Source organism: Petaurus breviceps, unplaced genomic scaffold, assembly GCF_028583685.1.
Source record: "Petaurus breviceps papuanus isolate PSGF00001 unplaced genomic scaffold, PetGlider_PUasm1.0 90842, whole genome shotgun sequence".
In the NCBI taxonomy this organism is placed as follows: domain Eukaryota; kingdom Metazoa; phylum Chordata; class Mammalia; order Diprotodontia; family Petauridae; genus Petaurus; species Petaurus breviceps.
In genome coordinates, this window is record NW_027187358.1 from 9,527,574 (window position 1) to 9,549,385 (window position 21,812).

Below are 21,812 nucleotides of genomic sequence, written 5' to 3' on the forward strand. Positions count from 1 at the left end.
CAGTATTTAAAAGAGAGATAATTGAAAATTGTCATTTCCAAATGGATTTGTAATTTATCCCATGTTAATTCTCAAGACAGGGCTCAGTGGCTCTTTGTTGTATGAGGACATTATGTACTCTTGGAGGAAAAAAAAAAAACAGAATCAAGATTAAAGGCAGTAAAAAGCCTGTCTGTGATGTAGCAGGCCCCCTTGTCATGCCTGCAATGATGAGGGAGTGATTAGAAAACTGATGTAATTATATTGCAGTGACAGAGCAGGCCTGTCTGATCACTAGAAATACAATTAAAACCTTCCCAAAATGCACTGTTTAATCAACATTAACAGTACTAATCCTGTACCTCCTCCACACAAAGGAAGGTCTGCCTGAGTTAACAATGGGCTGCTGGAAGTTTGCTGGAATCACTGTCTGCAGCCTAAATTCTGCCAAATCCTGTTTCCCAGACTGAGAGTAGAAGGGGAGTAGTGGCCAAGCCTGAACCATGAGTGAGCAGATGGCTTCTTGGATTTGGCCAGGGGGCAAATGCTAGGATTTTTTTTTTTGCAAGAGCAGTGACAAATTTATCTTGTGGTGATATATTCAGGTTCTGGTGACAGAGAACTCACTGTGTATATTAATATTGATGAAATTCAGGTTAAATTGAGCATCAGAAATAGCCCAGAAGTGGAAAAAAATTCACTAAAGAAAGAGTAAGGGGGATATGGGGAGGGGGATATAATAGGAGGAAGGGGTGGTCCTCTTCCTCTGCTTTGGCAGTCTATTAGGCTGTTTACGTGTATGTGCAGGAGGTGAGCATCACCCCTTTTGTAGGACCATCTAACCTGGGCCACCTCCTAATTTGTGTGCCTGCGACCTTCCCAAGACACTGCCCCAGTAGCATAGTTATGTGGTTATTATTTATATATGTATGTATATGTACATATATATGTGTGTATGCACACACATACATAAACACTTTAAGGTTGACCAAGCTTTTTCTCCATAACTGTCTTCTGTGGCAAGTATCATTATTCCCTTTTTTTTACAGATATGAAACCTTGGAGAGGTGAACCCTGGAGACTTGCTCAGTCACACAGCTAATAAGGGGCAAAGCCAGGATTCCAACCCAGGTCTCCCCATGGCTAGCCATAGGGTTCTTTCCACTCAACCTCACTGCCCACAAAACACCCAAACCTAGGTTAAAAGCATAAGTTCATCCACCTGATCTGGCACCTAGGGAGGGCTGTGGGACTACAATATTCCTACGTATTTCCATACCTTGTCCCTAGGACCTTCCATACCCTACGGTATTATGTAGGACCTGCAAGGGCTAAGAGATCAATGGGTCTAGGTATTTCTGTAATGAAGTCCAATGCAAAGGCAATGTTGAGAGAATTGGGGGAGCAATAATGTACATTTTTAAAAGAAACTCAAGACAAGACTATTTGTACTTAGAAAAGAGCAGGTTTTATCAGGGAGACATCTCTGGGAGATTAATTTATTACTGCTTCTAGGGGAAAAAAATTCTAGGATGTGCGCCATGGCCAAAGGAAAAGGCCTTTGGATCATATGTTTTCTTACAGTTCAGATACTCTCCCCACCCCACCCCATTCCTCCTCAGTTCCCTTTCTGTCCATGCTCGTGAATCAGAAATTGATATGTTTTTATTATTAAAATTTTGTTAAGAGGAGCCATAAATTGTGCAGAATTTATAGCCTGGTGCACTATTTCTTAGAAAACCACTTTAAATAGAGACTGCTTTTCTAAGGATTCTGATCTCATTTATTGCTATGAGGCAGGTAGAGGTGGCGCCACTATTTTTTTTTTCTCACCTATGAGCAAGTTGATTTCCCAGAGAAGTCAAATGAATAGTTTTGGGCTACATGGTAAGTCAGTGTTAGGTACTTGAATTTAAAACAAAACAGCCTAGAGACACAGGATGACTGATGTCGCACTAGAAGGGAATTTAAGAGAAAGTCTAGTTCCACCCCTCTGTTTTGTAGATGAAGAATCTGAATCTTAAAGAGGTTCACTCAAGATCCCATTGTTGGTAAGTGACAGATGTGGGATCTCTATATGTACCCCTAGTTTCTCTCCTGAGCCCTAGTCTACATCACCAAATACCTCCTGGACTTTGTGGGTGGGACACCCACATCATAAGTATCTTAGATTCAATGTCCAAAAAAGAAAAGAACTTACCATCTTTCCCCCCCAAACCCTCCAGTCTTCTGAATTTCCCTAATGCAGTCAAGGACACATCACTCTCCTCCCAGTGACCCAGGTCTGAAACCCAAGTATCATCCTCGATGCCTCATTTTCCCTCACACCACACATCCAGTGCATTGCCTGACTGTCATTTCTGTCTTCACAATATTTCATATTTCATTTCCCTGCTCAAAAAGCTATCATCTCCTCCTCATCTCTCATTTGCCTCTTACAATCTCTGGCTCCCTATAATACTCAACTCAAATACCATCTTCTGAAGGATGCCTTTCCTGGTTCCCTTGGGTGCTAGATCTATCCCCACTGAATTACCTCCTAACTATTCTGTATGTATGTTGAATATACCTAATTATTGGAGTGTTGTCTCCCTCGTTAAGTTCCTTGAGGACAGGGACCATTTTTGCCTCCCCCCCCTTTTTTTTTTGTATCACCAGCACTTAGCAAAATGCCTGGCTCACTGAAACCTCCTAAGAAATGTTCGTTGTTGTTTGAACAATCTGTAAAATGATGGCATTGGACCAAGGTCCCTGCCAACTCTAATATTCTGTGTTCTTCCTATCAAACCATGAGTTCTTCTACCTGTATTGCAAACTCTGCCTAGTCCACTGACCTCTGATTCTCATTTTGTCTTCAGTGTGTACCAAAGGTCAGGTGATCAGTGGCCAATACCGGATGCTCGCCAAGCATGGTGGGTATGTGTGGCTGGAAACCCAAGGGACTGTCATTTACAACACTCGAAACCTGCAGCCCCAGTGCATCATCTGTGTTAACTATGTCCTGAGGTGAGTTCTTCTAAAACTCCTCTGAGGGGGCCTGGTAACCAAAAGATGGACCCATAGCATTCTTAAGTCTTGAGAAACTTAGAATACTTAAAACACGTGAAGTCCCACACCAGGGGCAGACCTCAGGACCTAAAAGCATTCATGGCAAATTAAGAATTCCAGACTTAATTTCTACACCCTCTTTTCCCATCCCCACCTTATTTTTGTTACAATGTGCATTGTCTGTGACACAGGGTGGAGAGGAAGTTGAGAGAGGGGAATGAGAGCTACTTTCTGGGAAAGGGAAGGTGGAAATTCTTTAGCTAGTATCTTTAGTAACTGAGGAGGTAGTACCAGGAAGACATTCTGTCCCCAAAAACCATTCCTGAAATCCTGATGTCAGACAACTAGAGACTCAAGCCTGTGTATGGACAGTGGACAAAGCAGCCTTCACAGTAGATTTGTGTTTGGAGGATGTTATGATTGTAATCACCTCCCTGGCTACAGGTAATTACACAGTTATTTGAAGAACCCAGATAAACAGGTTCTGTTCTTCCCCTTGCTACCTGCTGAGAGTATCCAGAGTCAGAGCAGTCAGGAAATCTGGGGTTCAGGGACAGCCATACACTTCAACATTTCTTGTAAGAAAACATATTTGAAGGATCTGTGAGTTTGTGGATAAAGGGATTCCTGCAACCACCACAGATCCCAACCCATTATAACTTAGACAACAAGTCAGGGAGTCACCTGAGTCTCAGAGAGATTAATGACTTGCAGATGGCCACACAGTAAATGTCCCAAGCAAGATTTGAGCCCAGGTCTTCCTGATATCCCCTCCGCCATGCTGCCTCTGTAAAAAGGGACTTGAAGTCTCTTTTTCATTTTATTAGTGAAATCGAGAAGAATGATGTGGTGTTCTCCATGGACCAGACTGAGTCCCTGTTCAAGCCCCACCTGATGGCCATGAACAGTCTCTTTGACACCAAAGTCCCTGTGTCGGAGAAGAGTAACTTCCTATTTACCAAGCTCAAGGAAGAGCCCGAAGAGTTGGCGCAACTGGCGCCCACACCAGGAGATGCCATCATTTCTCTGGACTTTGGTCAGTACCTCCCACCTGCACAAGAAACCTAGAAGAGCCCGAGCAAGGGTAGCTTTCGTTTTTCCTTGGCCACCTTGAACATGCTTCTCTCTCTTTTTTTTTTAATTGAAATTTTTATTGACATCTTTTGTTCTCATGTCACCTTAATTTCCTAATATAGTCTTCCACTCTCCCCCACCCAAAGAACTATCCATTATTTTTTTTAAAAAGAGAGGAAATAAGGAAGCAGCTTCACAATATTAACCAGTGCGTCAGTCAAGCTTGATAGTGCCTTGTCTTCTGCTTCCACAGTCCTACAGCTCTGAAAAAAGAGAAGGAAGTAGATTATCATGGCTCTCTCGGGGGCCAACCCTGGTCGTTATAATTACAGTGTTAGGTTTTGGTTTCTGATGTTATTCTTCCAGTTTACATTGTTGTGCTTTTTGTGTATGTTGTTGTCCTGGCTCTGCTTTATTTTGTATCAGTTTATATAAATCTTCCCATAGTCATCATTTCTTACGGTACAATCATATGCTACTACACTCACATACTACTGGTTGCTCAACCATTCCCTAATCAATGGGCATCTCCCTTGTTTCTAGCTCCTTGCTATTACAAAGAGTGCTACTCTCAATATTTTGGCTCACATGGGTCGAGGGAATGGGAGCTTTCTTGCTCTCTCGAGTCTCTGAGGAGTGTGGACTCAGCACTGGGATCTCTGTGTAAAAACTTCATCCTACACTAAGCTATACTCTTTGAATTTTAGGATTAAAAGGAACTTTGGAGACCATCTAGTCTCACCCTCTCATTTTATTATAGGACCACAAATGTAGAGCTAATAGAACCCTTAAAGGGCATTGAGTCCCTCCACCTCTTTCTACAGATGTAGAAACTGAGGCACAGAGAATTTAAGTGACATACCCAGGGTCACACTGTTAGCAAGCCTTAGGTGGGATTTGAATTCAGTGCCCTAGCCACCCTATTAAAGAGAGGAGGAAGCTACGTGACTTGCCCAATACTCTTCTTATATCTCTTCACCTTCACTTCTAATTGTTCTTTGAAAGAGAGACACTAATTCAATAGGTTCCTGCCCTATATAATTATGTGCAGAAGAGAGATCTCCATTTAAAGGAATCCTATAGTAATGAAGAATCTTTCTTAAGACTAATCTTTTCTTTTTGTCACTGTCTTTCTGTGTGTCTCTGTTTGTCTCTCACACACATACAATTTAAATTCACAAATTTAAATTGTCAAAGGGAACCCCATGACCACCCATCTACCTAACAGGACTTTTTACCTCCTTTCCTTTGTAGTTTGAGATTGCCCCCACCCCCCTCCTGTGTATATTCATGATCAAGATGAGTTAAGTTAGAGCAAACCTACCCTGACTGTTGTCCCTTATCTCTACAGGAAACCAGAGCTTTGAAGAATCATCTACTTACAACAAAGCCCTTCTGACCTCAAGCCAGCCCTGGCCTGGAGACATGAAGAGCTGCAGTTCCCAGAGTGAGGCCTCATTCACTGTACCTCAGATGGCCCCTCCTGGCAGCACCACCCCTAGTGCCAGCAGCAACAGTAGCTGCTCCACGGTAGGAGGCGAATCAAGCCAGAAATTATTGAGTAGACGGCAGGTCAACCAAGTGCAAAGTGGGAAGGAGAGATTTAGGCCCCTCTCTACTCCATTATCTACTTCTTTCCTTTGACAGCCTCAGGCTGCTTGTTGAACAATTTAGTTCTATACACATGAGCTAAGCTACTACTTTTTTTTTTTTTTTGCTTTTTGGAGGGCAATTGGGGTTAAGTGACTTGCCCAAAGTCACACAGCTAGTTTTTGTGTTAAGTGTCTGAGGCCAGATTTGAACTCAGGTCCTCCTGACTCCAGGGCTGGTGATCTATTCACTGTGCCACCTAGCTTTTTATAGGAGAGATTGCTAGGCTTCAGGAGAGAAATAAGGTTAAATAAGACCACCCCTGCCTTCATGGGGCTTTACAGTCTAATAAAAGATGTAACTGTAATACAAGTTAGAATATGCCAAGTGAATGATGGGTACAAATAAATACAAGGTCTGAAGCAGGAAAGATTATTTCCAGTTAGTGGGGGACTAGGGAGGTCCTCTTAGAAGGAGGGTCTGTTTTTAAGAGGGCTAATGATTTTATCAAAATTATTATCATTAATATCTCATGTTTAGTAAGAACTTTTGAGAGGCCCCCAGATTGCTCACACTTCATCATAAAACATTTTTAGTAAGAACCACAATCCCTACTTCCTAAGGATGGCATTGTTCTAGGGACAATTCCAGCTTACAGTAGCCCTTGTCCTCTCTTTGCTTTATGATGACACAAACAGGAAAAATGTAGACAACTGGACTAATTGGCAGCCCTTACTCAGAACCCTACCTCAGTCTACAAGTATGGATTGAAGAGCCATTGTGTACCTACTCTATGTTAGAGACCAAGAGGCGGTAGCTGACATGGGCCCTTCCCCTCTCCACCTGCCCCATTACAATTTCATGGGAGAGAGAGGGCTCATGCACATGAAACAATGAGAAAACCACATAAATTAAAGAAACACTAAATCATATAAGCCAGACTAAACACACCATAAGAGATGATGTATGTAAACCAATAAGGACCCTGGCATTAAGGTTTCCCGACAACCATGGTCTAAGACCCCTTGCCTGATAGGGAGCGAGCTGATCAACTGTCTAATAATTAATCTCCTTTTTCTATCTTCTTCTCCCCTATCCTTCTCCCACAGCCAAGCAGCCCAGGAGATTATTATAGCTCTCTGGATGAAAATCTGAAGATGGAAGTGATAGAGAAGCTTTTTGCTATGGATACGGAATCCAAGAACCAATGTAACACCCAGGTGAGTACCCAGAAGGAGAAATTCCCACCTTCACCTTCATCAGGGGCTTTCTGAATCCAGTAACACCCCAACGGGTCTTAAGCAGGGAAATGACTTGATGAAAGTGAACTGCACCATTTTTTGTCCTCTCCTGACCACCCACCCTGGTTAGGACCCTGATCACCTCTTGCCTGGGAACTATTATAATCATCTCCTAAATATTCTTCCAGTCTCCAGTCTCTCCTTTATCTAATCCACAGCAGAGTAATCTTAGTGCATGGTCTGACATGTCAACGCCTGAGCTTCCTGCTTAAAGACCGGTGGGGGCTCCCTGTGCAGTAGAATACAAACTCCTTATCCTGATATTCAAAGTCACTCATGACTTGGCTTCAGCCTTCCCTTTCAGTTTATTTCATCTTACAGTCCTTCTCATGTTCTATACTCCATTCTTTGTTCCCTGATCTGGTTCTGCTCAGTGTTGTCTCCGTGCATTTGCCCAAGCTATTTCCCATGCCTAGAAAAGATTCTCATCCTCATCCCTATCCTTGTTATCTCCCCCTTTTGAAATCCTTATCTTCTTCCAAGATTCATTTTAGGCACCACTTTCTCCATGAGGCCTTCCCTGATTCCCTCTTCCAGCAAGAGGTTATCCAATCATAGGATCGTAGATGTAGAACTTCCTTTAGGGAAGGAAGGGAAGGGAATAAGCCTTTTCATATACATATATACATATATACATATATATATATACGTGTATGTATGTGTGTATATATATATATATACGTGTATGTATGTGTGTATATATACATATATATATACATACACACATGTATCTCACCTATGTGCCAGCCACTATGATTAGTGCTTTTATAAATATTATCTTATTTGATCCTCTAAACAACTATGTGAGGTAGGTGCTGTTATTATTCAAATTTTACAGTTGAGGAAACTGAGGCCAGTAGAGGCTAAGTGACTTGTCCAGGGTCACACAGCTAGTTAAGTCCATGAGGTAGGATTTAAGCTGAGATATTCCTGACTCCAAGCCCAAACAGTCTCTCCATTGAGATACCTAGATACCTCTTTCCTTGAACTTCTCTAATCATTCTATTCTACACCTCTTAAGACATTCATCATTTTCTAATTAGACTTCCATTGTTGTCATATTAGACTATAAATTTCTTGAGGACTGGCGTTATGCTGTTTTTCATTTTTATCTCACCCCTAGCCCTAACACACTGATGTACATTTAGTAGGTGCCTGTCAGTCACTTAACAAGTATTTATTAAGCACTTGCTGTATACCTAGCACTGTGCCAGGTTCTGGGAATACAGATACAAGCAGTAAGAAAAATAGTCCCGGCCCTCAAGGAGTTGACATTCTAATGGGAGAAGACAAGACATAAGAGGAAACTGAATGGCTTGGGGTTGGGGCGGGGGATGGTGCCTAAAATGTTTGCTGTCAAATTACATTTCAGGCAGATTGCCTTGGTGGTAGGATGCAGGATGGAATGGAGGAGGGGAGCCTAGAGGCAGAGAAGCAGAATCTGCCAGAAAGGCAGATTACAAATGATGAGGAGAGTCTAGTCCAGGATGGTGGCTGTGAGAATGAACCACAGTTTCTTCAGACTCTTGTTATCCTTTCTCCGTATTTCTGTACAGACGGACTTCAATGAGCTGGACTTAGAGACACTGGCACCCTACATCCCCATGGATGGGGAAGATTTTCAACTGAGCCCCATCTGCCAAGAGGAACGTCCCCCACTGGAGAATGTTCAGCCCAGCCCTCAGGCCAATTTCAGTACCATGACCAGCATCTTCCAGCCCCTGGCCCCAACATCCTCCCATAACTCCTTCATGCTGGACAAGTACCAACATCAGATGGAAAGCAAGAAGTCAGACCTGGACCCCCAGCCAATGTCATTCATATTCTTTGATGGCGGGAGCAAAATGACCCTACCCCCATGCTATGGGCCTGCCAATACCCCACTCTCCTCCATGGGAGGGAGGTCCAATACTCAGTGGCCCCCTGATCCACCGTTAGAGTATGGACCCATAAAGTGGACACTAGCGGATCAATATGCCAAATCCTTAAGGAGATCTCCCTCGGGGCCCCCTCTGCCACCACCCAATATCTCAATGTATAAGAAAAGGTAACATGTCCAGCTTGTTATTGCTATTCAAAGAAAATTGTTATTGCAAAGAAAACTAAAAGTATTAATGAGGGGTGGCTTTATGTGTAGCCACCCTGGTAGGAAAGATTTCAGGGTCATTGTGAAAGACACTTGATCCTTGAAAAGCATGTCTCCCAGTAGTCTGGGACTACTTCTCTGCACTTCTGTGCCCAAAGTCCCTTAAAACTTTTAGTACAAAACTTTAGCTGTGTAACCTTGGGCAAGTTACTTAACCCCAATTGCCCTCCAAAAGGCAAAAAAAAAAACAACCCCAAAACCCTTTTAGTCCACAGCCTGAGATAACACTTAAAATGCAAATCTCACAGGGAAAGAGGAAGGACAGTGACGTTTATTTGTTTATTCTCAGCAAAAGCATCAGTAACTGATCTTTTCTGAGAGTAGGGGAAGAGGGGATAGGTGAGAACATGAGAACCCTGCATATCTAAAATGAGGAATATAGAAGGAATTCCAGGAAGACTCATGGAAAGGAGAAGCTGGCTCCCCAGAAGATAAACATTTTGCTTGAGGCCAGCTTGAACACTAATGACAATTTATGCTTTTAGAGTAATTCACCATTTTCAAAGGTCTCTTTGTTGCAAAAGTTGTGTATTATTATATATAGCAAAGCAGGCAAAGCTTGTCTTTGGTGACACCAATCTCCACTTTCTGTGTCGTCCCATTTTTTTGGTATCTCACCCTAGTACCCAGAGCTACCATGCTATCCCCAAGCAGCTCAAGGCTCCCACCACAGTGACATCTCCCCAAAGTCTGGGTTCCAAAAGTCATCAACCTATCCATTATAACTCATGGCCTCAGTGGGATCATTCTCACTGCATTGCTGAAATCTCTGAGTTGATCAAACAAATTGTTACTACAGGGTGAGTCACTGATAACTACTGAGTCTTGGATGTTGCCTTTTCAATCAAACAAGATACTATTTGTATCATTACAGTTATGTAGCACCTGCAGATCTTAAAGATAGAGATATATATGTACATATATATGTATAAAAGTCATCATCATTATCATGATTATTTTCAGAGGTACTTGAACTTTAAAAGAGCATTTAAACCCAGTTCTTAGTGGTAGAATTTCAGGCAGAAAGAAGAATGAGGAGAATATCATTGCTAGGTGGCATGAGGGAGGAACTTCCCACCGACCCTCAGGTCTCACCAGCCACTCAGTGGCTCTGCCTGTGCTTAGGCTGACTGTATAGTTTGCAGTTAAAGGAGCCTTAGAAATGTAGAGGAAATGGATGGAGGGGAAAGCAGAATCACTCATGGTGGGTTTGCTTTTATTGTTTGTATTTTTAATGTCTTACCAGAGTCCCACTTATTTCACTTCAAAACTTAGTATCCCTGCTCTTTTAGTATTATGGAATCATACATTTTAGTACTAGAGGGACCTTGGAGATAGATCCCCCAGTTCAATCCCCCCGCTATTTGACAGATGTGTCAACGGAAGCCAAAAGAAATTCAGTGAATTCCCTACCAGAGTCAGCACTACAACCCAAGCCTTTTGACTCCCAAGCCAGTGGTTTGACTCACCTGCTTAGCTAACAGACTACTCTGTCCCCTTTTACCCCTGACAGTTTGGTGAAGGGATTGGGGCCACGAGGCCCAGATAAAATGAACCCAGCAGTGATTGCCCTCTCCAACAAGCTGAAGATGAAGCGGCAGCTGGAGTATGAAGAACAAAACTTTCAGGACATGAGTGGGGTGAGTTTGCCATAAGTTTGGCCATAGGAGAAGGTGTGTATGTGTATATACGTGTATGCATACATGAGTATGTGTGTATGCAGTATCTGTGTGTGTCTCTCTGTATGTATATATGTATATATCTCAGTGTTTGCCTGTATATCTGTATGTGTCTATATCTCTGTCTGAGTCTGTATCTGTGGCTGTGTCTACATCTGGGCCTGTACCTGTGTTTAAAGTAACTCCTAGAAGAAATGACGAAATGTCCATCCTTTATTTTGTTGGAGAGGTGAGGGGCTTTGGTTGTGGAATGTTGCATGTGATGTTAAATGTGGTTAGTGCGTCCACTGGTTTGGCTAGACCATTGTTTTTCTCTCTCATAAGGGAAGACATTGCAGTGGGGCCAGGGTGTAGATGGCCCACTGTGGTATATATCTAGGAATGAGTGTAAAGTAAAACCAAAAAAAGGAATTAATAAAACTTATAAAAGTAAAGGAAGTACCTCCTTCCTGGCTTTGTGTCTTCTCCTCCCTTGTCCAGCACAAGGTGAGGTGTTTGGCAAATGCTTGATTAATAAATACTCTGCTAGGAGAAGTTCTGATGCTTTTTGACTGGTGTCAGTCTCTGCTGAGATGCCCGTCAGTGATCACATTAGCACCATGAGGTGAAGGAGGGAAGGAGGTAATGCTTGACTTCTCCCAGCTTGAGCTGGAGCTGTCTCATAATTACCTGCTGGGCAGAAGGGGAAAGAAAGGAATGATGGTGTGTGCAGATGGACCCCACTGCCCTCAAGCTACGAGTCTTCTGTGCTGGTGCAGTGCTATTTCTGCATGGGAAGTAGAGGTCAGGCTGCCCAACCCATCCACTGACTTTGGTTGCCTCAGGGTTGATGGATCCCAGTGACAGCTAGAATGACCTGATGGAGTTCTGCCACCCCCTTGTTCTTGGCAAACTTCTCTGAGGTACCTGTCTTCTCTTCCCTTGGCTCAATCGTGGGTTTTCTGCTCTCTGATCCTAAGGGAGATTTGCCTGGCAATAGTGCTCCTCCCCTGATGTGGAAAAGGATGAAGAGTCTCAAAGGTGGAAACTGTTCCTTAATGCCGGAGAAATCCTTGAATCTGAGTGTCCTCAATGGTAAGTGGCCCAACCTTAAATCACCCCCAATGGTCTGGTAGAAAGAGAACTAGACTGAGACGGGGTATATATGTTGTATATAAGTGTGAGGCCTATTTCCCTGCCCTGCCTCCCTCACCAGGGCACTGTAGGACTCAGAAAAGATCATAGACATGAAAGGCTTGTAGAATATTAAGACTAACAAAATATAAAGCATTGTTTCTAGTCAGAGTACTCATGACTTTTGAAAAGGCAGGCAGACCCGGTGAAATGTTCTGATGTCCTCTATGCTGATTTCCAAATGGTCTACTTAACCCAACCCAGACAAGGGCTACAGTACTAACTTCTGCTATCCTGCTTCCCCACTCCCCATCCCACAACTGCTGTCTGCTTGGGAAGTTTGAGATCCTAACTCAACCTCAAAAGTCACTTCTGAAGAGTCATAAATGTCCATTCCTGGCTCTTATCTGGTATACTTTAAAAGCCACAGACACAATGTCAAGTTCAAATCCTGCCTTTTCCAAGTAATCTTGGGCAAATGGTATTACTTTTCATTTAATCTATAATACACTGACATAGTGGATAGAGTGCTGGACCTGCAGTCAGGAAGACCTGAGTTCAAATCCTGCCACTGACACCTACTGGATGTATGAACTTGGGCAAGTCACTTAACCTCTCTTCTCAGTTCTCTCATCTGTAAAATGGGGATAATAATACACAACTCCTGGGACTGTAGCAAGGATAAAATGAGACAATATTTGTACAGTCCTTTGTAAACCTTAAAGAACTACATAAATGCCAACTATTATTACTGTTATTTTATCTCTATGTCCCCTCTGAGTTCTCAGTTCTGTAATTCTGTCCCTGCACAGGGATTCTGAGCTCCTCCTTCCCAATCCAATTTAGGAAGACAAACCTGGCAGATGAGCCAGTTACAAAGAATGAGGCGCCCTTTACACGTTTAGGTTTAATGGCTTCTTTTAGAAGTCTCTAAAGTGCAGAGTCCCCAGGGAGGTCAGAATTTTGAGATGGTATTCTTCTGTACATGCCCTCCTCTCATTAGACTATAGTGCTTTGGTGATCAGTCTAAGAGAGAAAGGTCATTACAATGGGTTAACAGTCCTGTTCCCCTCCCTTCAGATTTGAATGATGTCTACACCCATACCGGCCCCAGCATACTTAATCGCAAGCATTTTTCTTTCAGATGAGTTTATCCATAACCCAGCTCTGGGCCTGAGCCAGCCCCTAAGCCACCTGCCACCACCACAACCACCGACTTCTGTGGGCCCTGGGGAAAATCCGAAAGTGATCTACCCTCCCCAGTTTTATGCTCCCCACTATCAGGATTACAACCCACCATTGGTTCACAAGTTATCAGGTGAGCGTCATCCAATAATCCCAGACCCATCTAGGGGGCTCAATCAAAGCAAAGAGGCCAGAGGGCTAGGAAAAGGACATGGTGCCTCATGAGTCCTATTTGTGGAGAAATATTTGGAAAGGCTTGGTCTCACAAGAGATGTAGATTCAAATCCCACCTTTGAGATGTATTAGTGGTATGATCATAAGCATGACACTCAATTCTCTTCAGTTTCCTCATATGGAACCTGGAGATGATAAATATGTCTTCTCCAGCTCACTATGCTGTTTGGAGGGTCAAATGAGCTAATAGACTTTATAAAGCACAATGAAAGCCTTGCAGTTCTTTTTAAACATCAACTATTATTGATTGATTTGGGACCAAACACAAAACAAAAAAAAAGCATGAAAATAATGACTTAGAAAAACACCATTCACTTTGTTGCTATTTTCTTTAATGGCATGTACTGCAAAATAAATAAATAAAATTTTTCAATGTCCAGCACAGAGTTGGGCACATGGGCAGTATTTGAAAGACATTCCTGGAATGAATGAAAAAAAATTAATAAATATTCTGAGTCTCTGCCATGGAGATGGTTTCATACGTAGCACTACCTTATAATAACAGCCTTCTGTGACTTCCTGTGGATGGTGTCTGTATGACGTAACTGCTTGAAAAGTTAATGAGATATGAGCTTACATGAAGAGAAGTCCAATATTCAGACCACACAAAGTAAGAGCCCCTCTTGTTAAAGCACATCTGTGCGATGTTCTTTTCAACTAAGCACTGTATTTTAAGGACATTGACAAACTAGAGAGAAAATACACACAAAGACAAGCTAGGATGGTTAAGATTCGGAAACCATGTCATGTGATCGACTGAAAACATAGAAGCCTTGGATTAGGAGCCTTGGGTGAATCACTTCATCTTTGGGTCTCACCAATAAAATGAAGAGTTGAATAAGATGATCTCTAAGGTCAAGGGCCATCTTGCTTTTCCTTGAACGTGTCATTCTATCTCCTGACTCTATACCTTTTCAATGTGCTCATTCTCAAGCAGAATGGTGACCATACTAAAATTCTTGTATGACATCCCTTCTGTCTAGAGTGACCTCCCTTCTGACCTCCACCTCCTAGCTTCCTTGGCTCAAGACTCAGCTCAGATCCCACCTTCTGCTTGTGGCCTTCCACACTGCTGCTGTCTTCCCTCTGAGATTATCTCTAAATTTATCCTTTGTCTATCTTGTGTTGACATAAATATGCACTGCATGTGTAGCTTGCATATATAGCTGCTTTCACATTGTCTCCCTTATAAAAATGTGAGTTCCTTGAGAGCAGGAATGCTGTCTTTGCCTTTCTTTGTATTGCTAGTGCTGATCACCATGTCTGGCATATACAAAGTGCTTAATAAATGCTTTTTGATGTTCCTTCCAGTTACAAAACCCTACGATTCCTTTGTTGAGTCTGCAGAAGAGAAAACAAAGGGGAGACATGACAGCTATTTTCCAGAACTTGAAGGTTTCCATGTCAAAGGAGGAGCAGACTTCTGTGCTGCTCTGGAGGGCTAGGGTCAGTGAGTGAGAAGTTACAGGGAGAATGGCTTGTGCTTAGTATTGGGAGGAATTTTCTTTTTCATTTTTTTTTTTTTTGCTTTTTGGAGGGCAGTTGGGGTTAAGTGACTTGCCCAAAGTCACAGGGCTAATGTGTCAAATGTCTGAGGCCAGATTTGAACTCAGGTTCTCCTGACTCCTGGGCCAGTGCTCTATTCACTTTGCCACCTAGCTGCCCCAGGAGGAATTTTCTAACAAAGCCACCTAGCAATTGAACAGGCTTCCTTGAAAAGCAGTGAGGCCCTAGTACCAGTGTCTTGTTAGTTCAGGTTTGATACTGGGACAAAATGAGGCATTCACGAGTGACTGAACGAAGGGGGAGGTTTTCTTTACCCTAATCTAGCATGCTCTGCACCTGGTCCTTTTTGGCCCCCTAATCTCCATCTTAAAATGTATCCTCAAAGTGTTCTAACTCACAAGATGTCAGGCAGTCACCAAGTCTGAGATCCCAGATGACCCCTTGCTAGGGATTTTTATGCCTTTTGACCAAGAAGCTACATTAGGGAAACTACTACGAAAATTGTGGCTGAAGGAAGTCCTGTGGGTATTGTGTGTGGGGAGGAAGCCGAGTCAGGAAAGTCAGAGCCATCAGAGGGAGGGAAACACTGGTCCTGTCCTTGGTGGCAAGATCATAAGGATCTTCTGGAGAACCTTTCTCCATTTAAAAGCTTATATGGCTTTTAATAGACGGTCCTTCCCTGGCATTGGTAGTACTAAGGGAGAGACAAGGTAAACAAGCAAAAACAGAACAAAACAAAATTTTGAAGAATAAAACTCAAAATTCTAGGCCTTTCTTCCCCCTTACAGAAGGTCCAAGTCTTAAGTCTTTTACTGGACAGTACTTCTAGAGTGGTCAGTACTCAGGGAAAAAGGAAAAAATGTGGAGAAAACTGAAAGCCAGGAAAGCCAGGTCTTCCCTCCCCTACCCCTCCCCTTCAGAAGGAATAAATCACAGTCTCATAGTCTGGTCCATGTGATGGCTGATGCTTCATCTTGAAAGTTCACAGTCTCTTCTAATGCAAAGCAGTGAAGATGAATCAGAGTAACACTGAGACCATCAGTCACAGCAGAGATGGTGCTACCTCCAGTGTGATTGCAGATTTCTTCTCCTGATGTAGGTGGCTGGTGATGAGCAGCCCAAGGAATATTAGGGGTTCCATACAGATACTCCCAGCACGGTCAGCAATTCTTTATCCCATATCAGGGTCATCTGTAATAAAGTGGCTAACAGATCATAACCCTCCTGCGTGGAACCTGTCGTGGGCTCTAAGCTGATGCTGGGCCTCTTCCCATATTGCCACTACTCAGTCTTTGCCCCTTAGAGACCTCCGGGAGCAAGATCTGCAGAGTATTCTGCAGAGAGTGTCATTCTACCCAAGAGAAGTTCTGGGTATCACATTTTCTTTCTTTTTTGTTTTTTAGGGTAATTGGGGTTAAGTGACTTGCCCAAGGTCACATGGCTAGTTTTTGTGTTAAGTGTCTGAGGCCGTATTTGAACTCAGGTCCTCCTGACTCTAGGGCAGGTGCTCCATTCACTGCCTTTAAAAAAATTTTTTTTTTTGCTTTTAAAAAATTTTTTTTAATTTATTATTATTATTATTTAGAGTATTACATTTTCACAAGGACATTGATAAGGAGGAGAGCATTCAGAGGAGGGTGGCCTTGAATTCATAGCATGTAAAGATAAATTGAAAGAACCAGAGATGTTTAGCCAGAAAAAAAAGAAGACAGCGGGGGACATGATAGCTGTCTTCAAGTATTTTGAAGGCTGGCACATGGAAGAGGGAATATTAGATTGGTTCTATTTGGCCCTAGAGGGCAGGACTATAAGCCAGGGGTAGAAGTTGGAGAGAGACAAATTTAAGCTTGTTAGTAACAGTTACGGGTGTCCAAAAGTCAAGTCATAGCAACAAGCATTTATTAAGCACTTACTGTATGCCAGGCATTACGCAAAGTAATGAAAATACAAAGAAAAGTAAAAACAGTCCCTGCCCTCAAGGAATGCCCGGTCTAATGGAGAAAACAACATGCCGACAAGATACAGACAGAGTAAACTGGAGCTGACCTCAAGGAAGGCACGCTCATTAAGGGTATGGGGAGAGAACTCCTGCAGACTCCTACAGGAGTTTTAGCTGAGATTTGAAGCGAGCTGGGAGGTGGAGATGAGGAGAGAGAGCATTCCAGGCCTGGGAGACTGCCAGGGAAGAAGAAGGGTGTTGGGACATATAATATAGGGTGCCATGGGCAAGGGTAGCAAAGAGGCTGGTGTTGGTGGAATGGGCTGCCTTGGGAGGCAGTAGGTTCCCCATCGTTGGAGGTCTTCAAGCAGAGGCTGGTTGATCATGTTCTGAATAGATTTTAAGAGATTTGATGGGGGCAGGGGTGGTTATGAATTGGACTCTATAGCCACCAAGTCCCATTTCTATCCCAGAAATTCTGTGATTGGGTAAACAATGAGAAGGACAAGGGAAAGGAATCAGCATTTATAGAGTGCCTACTCTTTAGCTAAGCACTTTACAAATATCTCATTTGATTATCACAGCTGCCCTGCGAGGTAGGTTAATTATCTCCATTTTACAGTTGCGGAAACTGAGGCAGACAGTGGTCAATTGATTTGCCTAGGATACCATAAGTAATGAGTGTCGAGTGCCATAGTTAATAAGGCTGGATTTGAACTCAGGTCTTCCTGACTCCAGGCCCAGTTCTCTATCCACAGCCAAGAAAAATGGGCTTGTGTCATAGACATAACAAGAACTTAGAACATGTAAGAGAGGTCTAATTAGTTCAAATATCCCACCCATCCCCAAGCCACATTTGTCTTTTTTTTTGCCTTGAGAGCAGGCACTCAAAACTTGTTGGATTGTATTTTTTTACCTACTCAAAAGTGGAACATCCAACTGATTCTCTCAACAGTAAGGATGGTTCCAAGGCTGGGTAGCCAGAGGGCTATGTTATCAGGCTCCTGAAGAATAGGAAAAGGAATCTGTGGAGCAAGGCTTACAGTTGTAGGGGGCACGTCAGCCACTGGTCTGCTCCCTTTCCCTGATGGTGAACAAGAAGAGGCAGAGCTAGGGGCTCTGCAGAGCCTCTCCCCCTTCCCAACCTGCCATCCTTCAGGGTCTTAGGGTAGAGCCTCCCTAGAGCACACCAGCCAACAGACCTGAGCTGTCTGTTTTCAGAGCTCCTGGCACTTAGTATCACCTCAAATGGAAACAGGGCCCCTGAGCCACACATAAAATCCCTGTTGGCTGACTTAGAAAAACTCATATTAACATTATCTATGTTCTATTGTACTTTTACTTATTTTGTTAAATATTTCCCAATTATATTTTAATTTATATTTTAATCAGTTTCCAGCAGTCATAGGGAGTGTTTCCAACCCATTTGACATCTCTGGTCTGGACCACACATTTTTTTAGCCCATATATATATATATATATATTGTACCTTATACTGCTTTCTGTTTCCTGTGTTAGTTTTATCGTTATTTAGACTCTGACCTCCTTGCGACAGAAGAGACTGAGTTTTCTCCTCTCACATCTCACACAACACCTAGGACAAAGCTAGGTAGAGAGCCTGAGTTCTTTCAGCTGGGTCAAAAAAAAAAAAAGACACTCAGACATCAAGAAAAGAGGAAGCTTCTACTGTAGAGAGTCTGGGCTGTGCCTCCATGGGACTTTGGGAGGGAAATGAGGCCCAGAAAAAAAAAAGAGGACCACAAAACCCCAAGGATGAATGAGAGAACAGAGTCTTGTCCTGCGGCACAGGCTGACTTCTTTAAGAGTTGGAGACCATGATGGCTGGGTATCCATTCCCCCTCCCTAGTGCAAAACCCAGGCTGCTCCACCCTAATTACAACTCTGAGAGCAGGCATTCAATGCTTATTGAATCATATTTTTACCCACTCAAAAAAGGTACAGTCAACAGAGTTCTTTTTATCAAAGGTGTTTGATTTCATTCTCTTTTTTTTCCCCAGGCATGACAAGTCGGCTTCTTGGTCCCTCGTTTGAACCTTATTTGCTGCCTGAATTGACCAGATATGACTGTGAGGTTAATGTCCCTGTCCCCGGCAGCTCCACGCTTCTACAAGGGAGTGATCTGCTCAGAGCCCTGGACCAGGCCACTTGAACCAGAGCCAAGTGGTAGCAACCTCTCCCTCTGCCAACACTCTTTCAACAGCATCAGTTTCTAAGTCTATTTTTGCAAGTAGATTATATTTCTAACACCAAAACACTTCTACGAGATGTACTTAACATGTCGAATTTGTCTACATCACCAAGCAGTGGCCTTTCTGAATTTACTCACTTTATTACCCATGTTTAAAAGAGAAATATGTTTGTTTCAGCTACTGTATTTTTCTCTCTTTCAATGAAAATGTTTAAAAAGTTTATATGATTTTACTTCCCTGTTCCCCTTTACTTCTAATTTATAGTCACCATGGATTTTTCTGCAATTTCTATACTAACGAGCTGTGGTGTGTGTTTGTGCCTCTATAGAGAAAACACTTTGGCTCCATTTTATTGCAAAGAATTATTTTGTGTTGTTGCTGCCAAAGATAAGTGAATCAAAAACAAGTCTACTCCCAAACTGTGGTTCATGGTTCCCTCAGTCCCCTGTTATCTATTCTCTCCTTCCTAGCACTAATGACCATATTGTAAATGTAATGTCTTTTTTTTTTTAAAGCTGACTATTCTCATTATGATACCATCTGTCGGAAACAGAAATGTGAAGAGTGAGCTGCAATGTTTGTGTTATCTGTGAAGTGGCACATTGTAGGTTTTCCTAAATTGTGTGGTGTTTTGTTTTGGGGGGCTTTTTTCCATTTGGTGGGTTGGTGTTTTTATTGTTATTATTGTTATTATTATTATTATAATACAAAAGCATACCTGAGGTTTGTATTTTTTTTTAAGAAAATTGATATCTGGGTTAAGTGTTTATCATATATATTGGTACTTTGTTATATCTAAAAACTTCAAAACCGAAATGGAGTCCTGCTCAGAGATCACTTTCAGAGCTTTTTTTTTTAAAACTGTTAATTTTGTCTGTCCTGGTGTTGCTGATATTACAGGATTGTACATATCTTTCCCAGAGGCTGGCACTAACATTGCTTGCTAATTGTCTCTCCTCTACTGTTAGCCCTTTGTGTCTCATATCTGCTCTAGGCCTGACTACAAGTCAGTCAGAGTCAGCAGAATCATTACACTGATGCATTAAAAGACATATTTCCTTTATATTTTAAGCATGTATTATGTATACGTTATTATTATTAATTATTATTACTGCTGGGCCTGATGTCAGGGGGTGAGGGGTGGGGAGAGGGCTGGAGAAAGCTGAGGGTGGGGGTGGGGAGATACGACTTTTCTTAATCTCTAGGGTTTTGCTGTTGTTGTAGTTCATAGCCCTTCAAGTTCCTGGAGTGATGTGACTCTAAGGGCATTCCACCTGAGGTATTAGGATGCTTTCAGGACTGCCATTAAAAATGGCTTTGATGTGAATTGAGGAAAGGAAGCAAGATTCAGGAACGAGGTTTGTTATACAGAACATGGTAACAAGATTCAGAAACAAGGTTTGTTGTATAGAGCAGGCCAGCCTCTTGGGGTGACACCTTTGCATGGGCACAGGTGAGTTGAGGATCTAGGTGAGGACCCAGGGAGGAGCTGGGGCCCACTGTGACCCAAAAGAGCCTAGGCAATCTGAGGTCAGGCTAAGCTGGGAGGGAGGACAAAGGGCAACCCCATACCCAGCTAGGGAGAGGCAGAAAGGCTGAAATTCCTGCTGGTTTCCTCCCTGGAACTGCCCACTCACTGGTGACCAGCCTACCTGGCAGCTTCCAAGCCTCCTCTGTGTTCTATTCTCTAACTTGCACTGACTTGCTCAGAAAGGGAAGCACTGTAACTGGGTGAGTGTTCCAGAAATACTAGAATTCACTGTATATAGGTAAGCTTACTTTTTTTGGTTTGAATACACTGAACATTTAGAACCTTTTCCGTCATGATGGGTGCATTGAAAAAACTATTAAACACAAGTATGAGAAAAGTCACAACGGGCCATAATTTGCTGAGCCTGGGAAGACTTGTTCAAAACAAAAATATAAGGGAAATTTAACTTTAAAGAGGAATCGAAGTGCAACATGAATTAATTTCTCTAGTATCCATGTTGGATGAGTCTTACTTTGGACAAAGCAGCTTTGACAAACCTGCATACTATGTGAGTACTTGAAGGGTTATTGACACATACACTCATGTTTTATTTCTGTTTTTGTTGCTTCCTCATAAAAGGGCATTTTTTTTACCTTTGCAGTTTTACTAAAAACACTCTGAGAACTCTTCTAAGCTTCATATTAACCTGACTGTTGGCATAGAGACTTCAGAAACGATTATATTGTTGACTTCTTACTGATGACATTATAAGTGTATGGGAACTTTAACTTTATAAGGAATTGTATTTTGCCACTGACACCTTATTAAAGTATACTGATCCTACCACTGTGGTGGCTCTTGCTTACTATGGATCTACCATTGGATGTACCATTGTAAAATGAAGTATTTATTAAATTATTTCTAGAAAACTAAGGTTTGCAATGATTCAACAAATTCAATTCAAGAAACATGTATTAAGTGTCTGCTATACGGTACTGTCCTAGGGCTTGGATACACAAAGATTATGAATGAAACTCAAGTCCTGGAGGAGTTGAAGATGTGTTACTGAGGGTCAGCATTGTGTATATGAGTTGGTAAATACCACGTGTACATGAGGCCATGCAAAGTATGTTCAAAAGGAAGAGAGTGCTAATGACTGAAGAGATCAGGAAAACCTTCCAAGGGAGGCTTTGAAAAAAGCTAGGGAGCCTACCAGGGGGAGGAGAGGAGGGGACTGGCCCTTTAGAACAACATACCACATATTCAGCACCTAACCTTCAGTTGACCTGAAAGCAAAGCCTTCAATACTTCAAGGATATCCCAATGATCACATCTCT

General features: G+C 42.5%; 1 protein-coding gene across 2 annotated transcripts in view; it reads left to right on the forward strand.

The window, feature by feature from the left end:
* The window catches only part of EPAS1 (endothelial PAS domain protein 1), a 114,121-nt gene extending 92,803 nt beyond the window's left edge, over positions 1–21,318 (forward strand). Inside the window, exons 8-16 of one of the 2 annotated variants that reach the window (XM_069071625.1) lie at positions 2,838–2,985; positions 3,855–4,063; positions 5,453–5,631; positions 6,801–6,911; positions 8,549–9,039; positions 10,652–10,778; positions 11,777–11,891; positions 13,075–13,248; positions 18,813–21,318. In XM_069071625.1, coding sequence (XP_068927726.1) covers positions 2,838–2,985; positions 3,855–4,063; positions 5,453–5,631; positions 6,801–6,911; positions 8,549–9,039; positions 10,652–10,778; positions 11,777–11,891; positions 13,075–13,248; positions 18,813–18,964 — 1,706 coding nt within the window. In that variant the 3' untranslated portion in view covers positions 18,965–21,318. The remainder of the gene's footprint in view (positions 1–2,837; positions 2,986–3,854; positions 4,064–5,452; positions 5,632–6,800; positions 6,912–8,548; positions 9,040–10,651; positions 10,779–11,776; positions 11,892–13,074; positions 13,249–18,812) is intronic. The other variant, XM_069071626.1, reaches the window with a different exon arrangement.
* Positions 21,319–21,812: the final 494 nt, after the last annotated feature.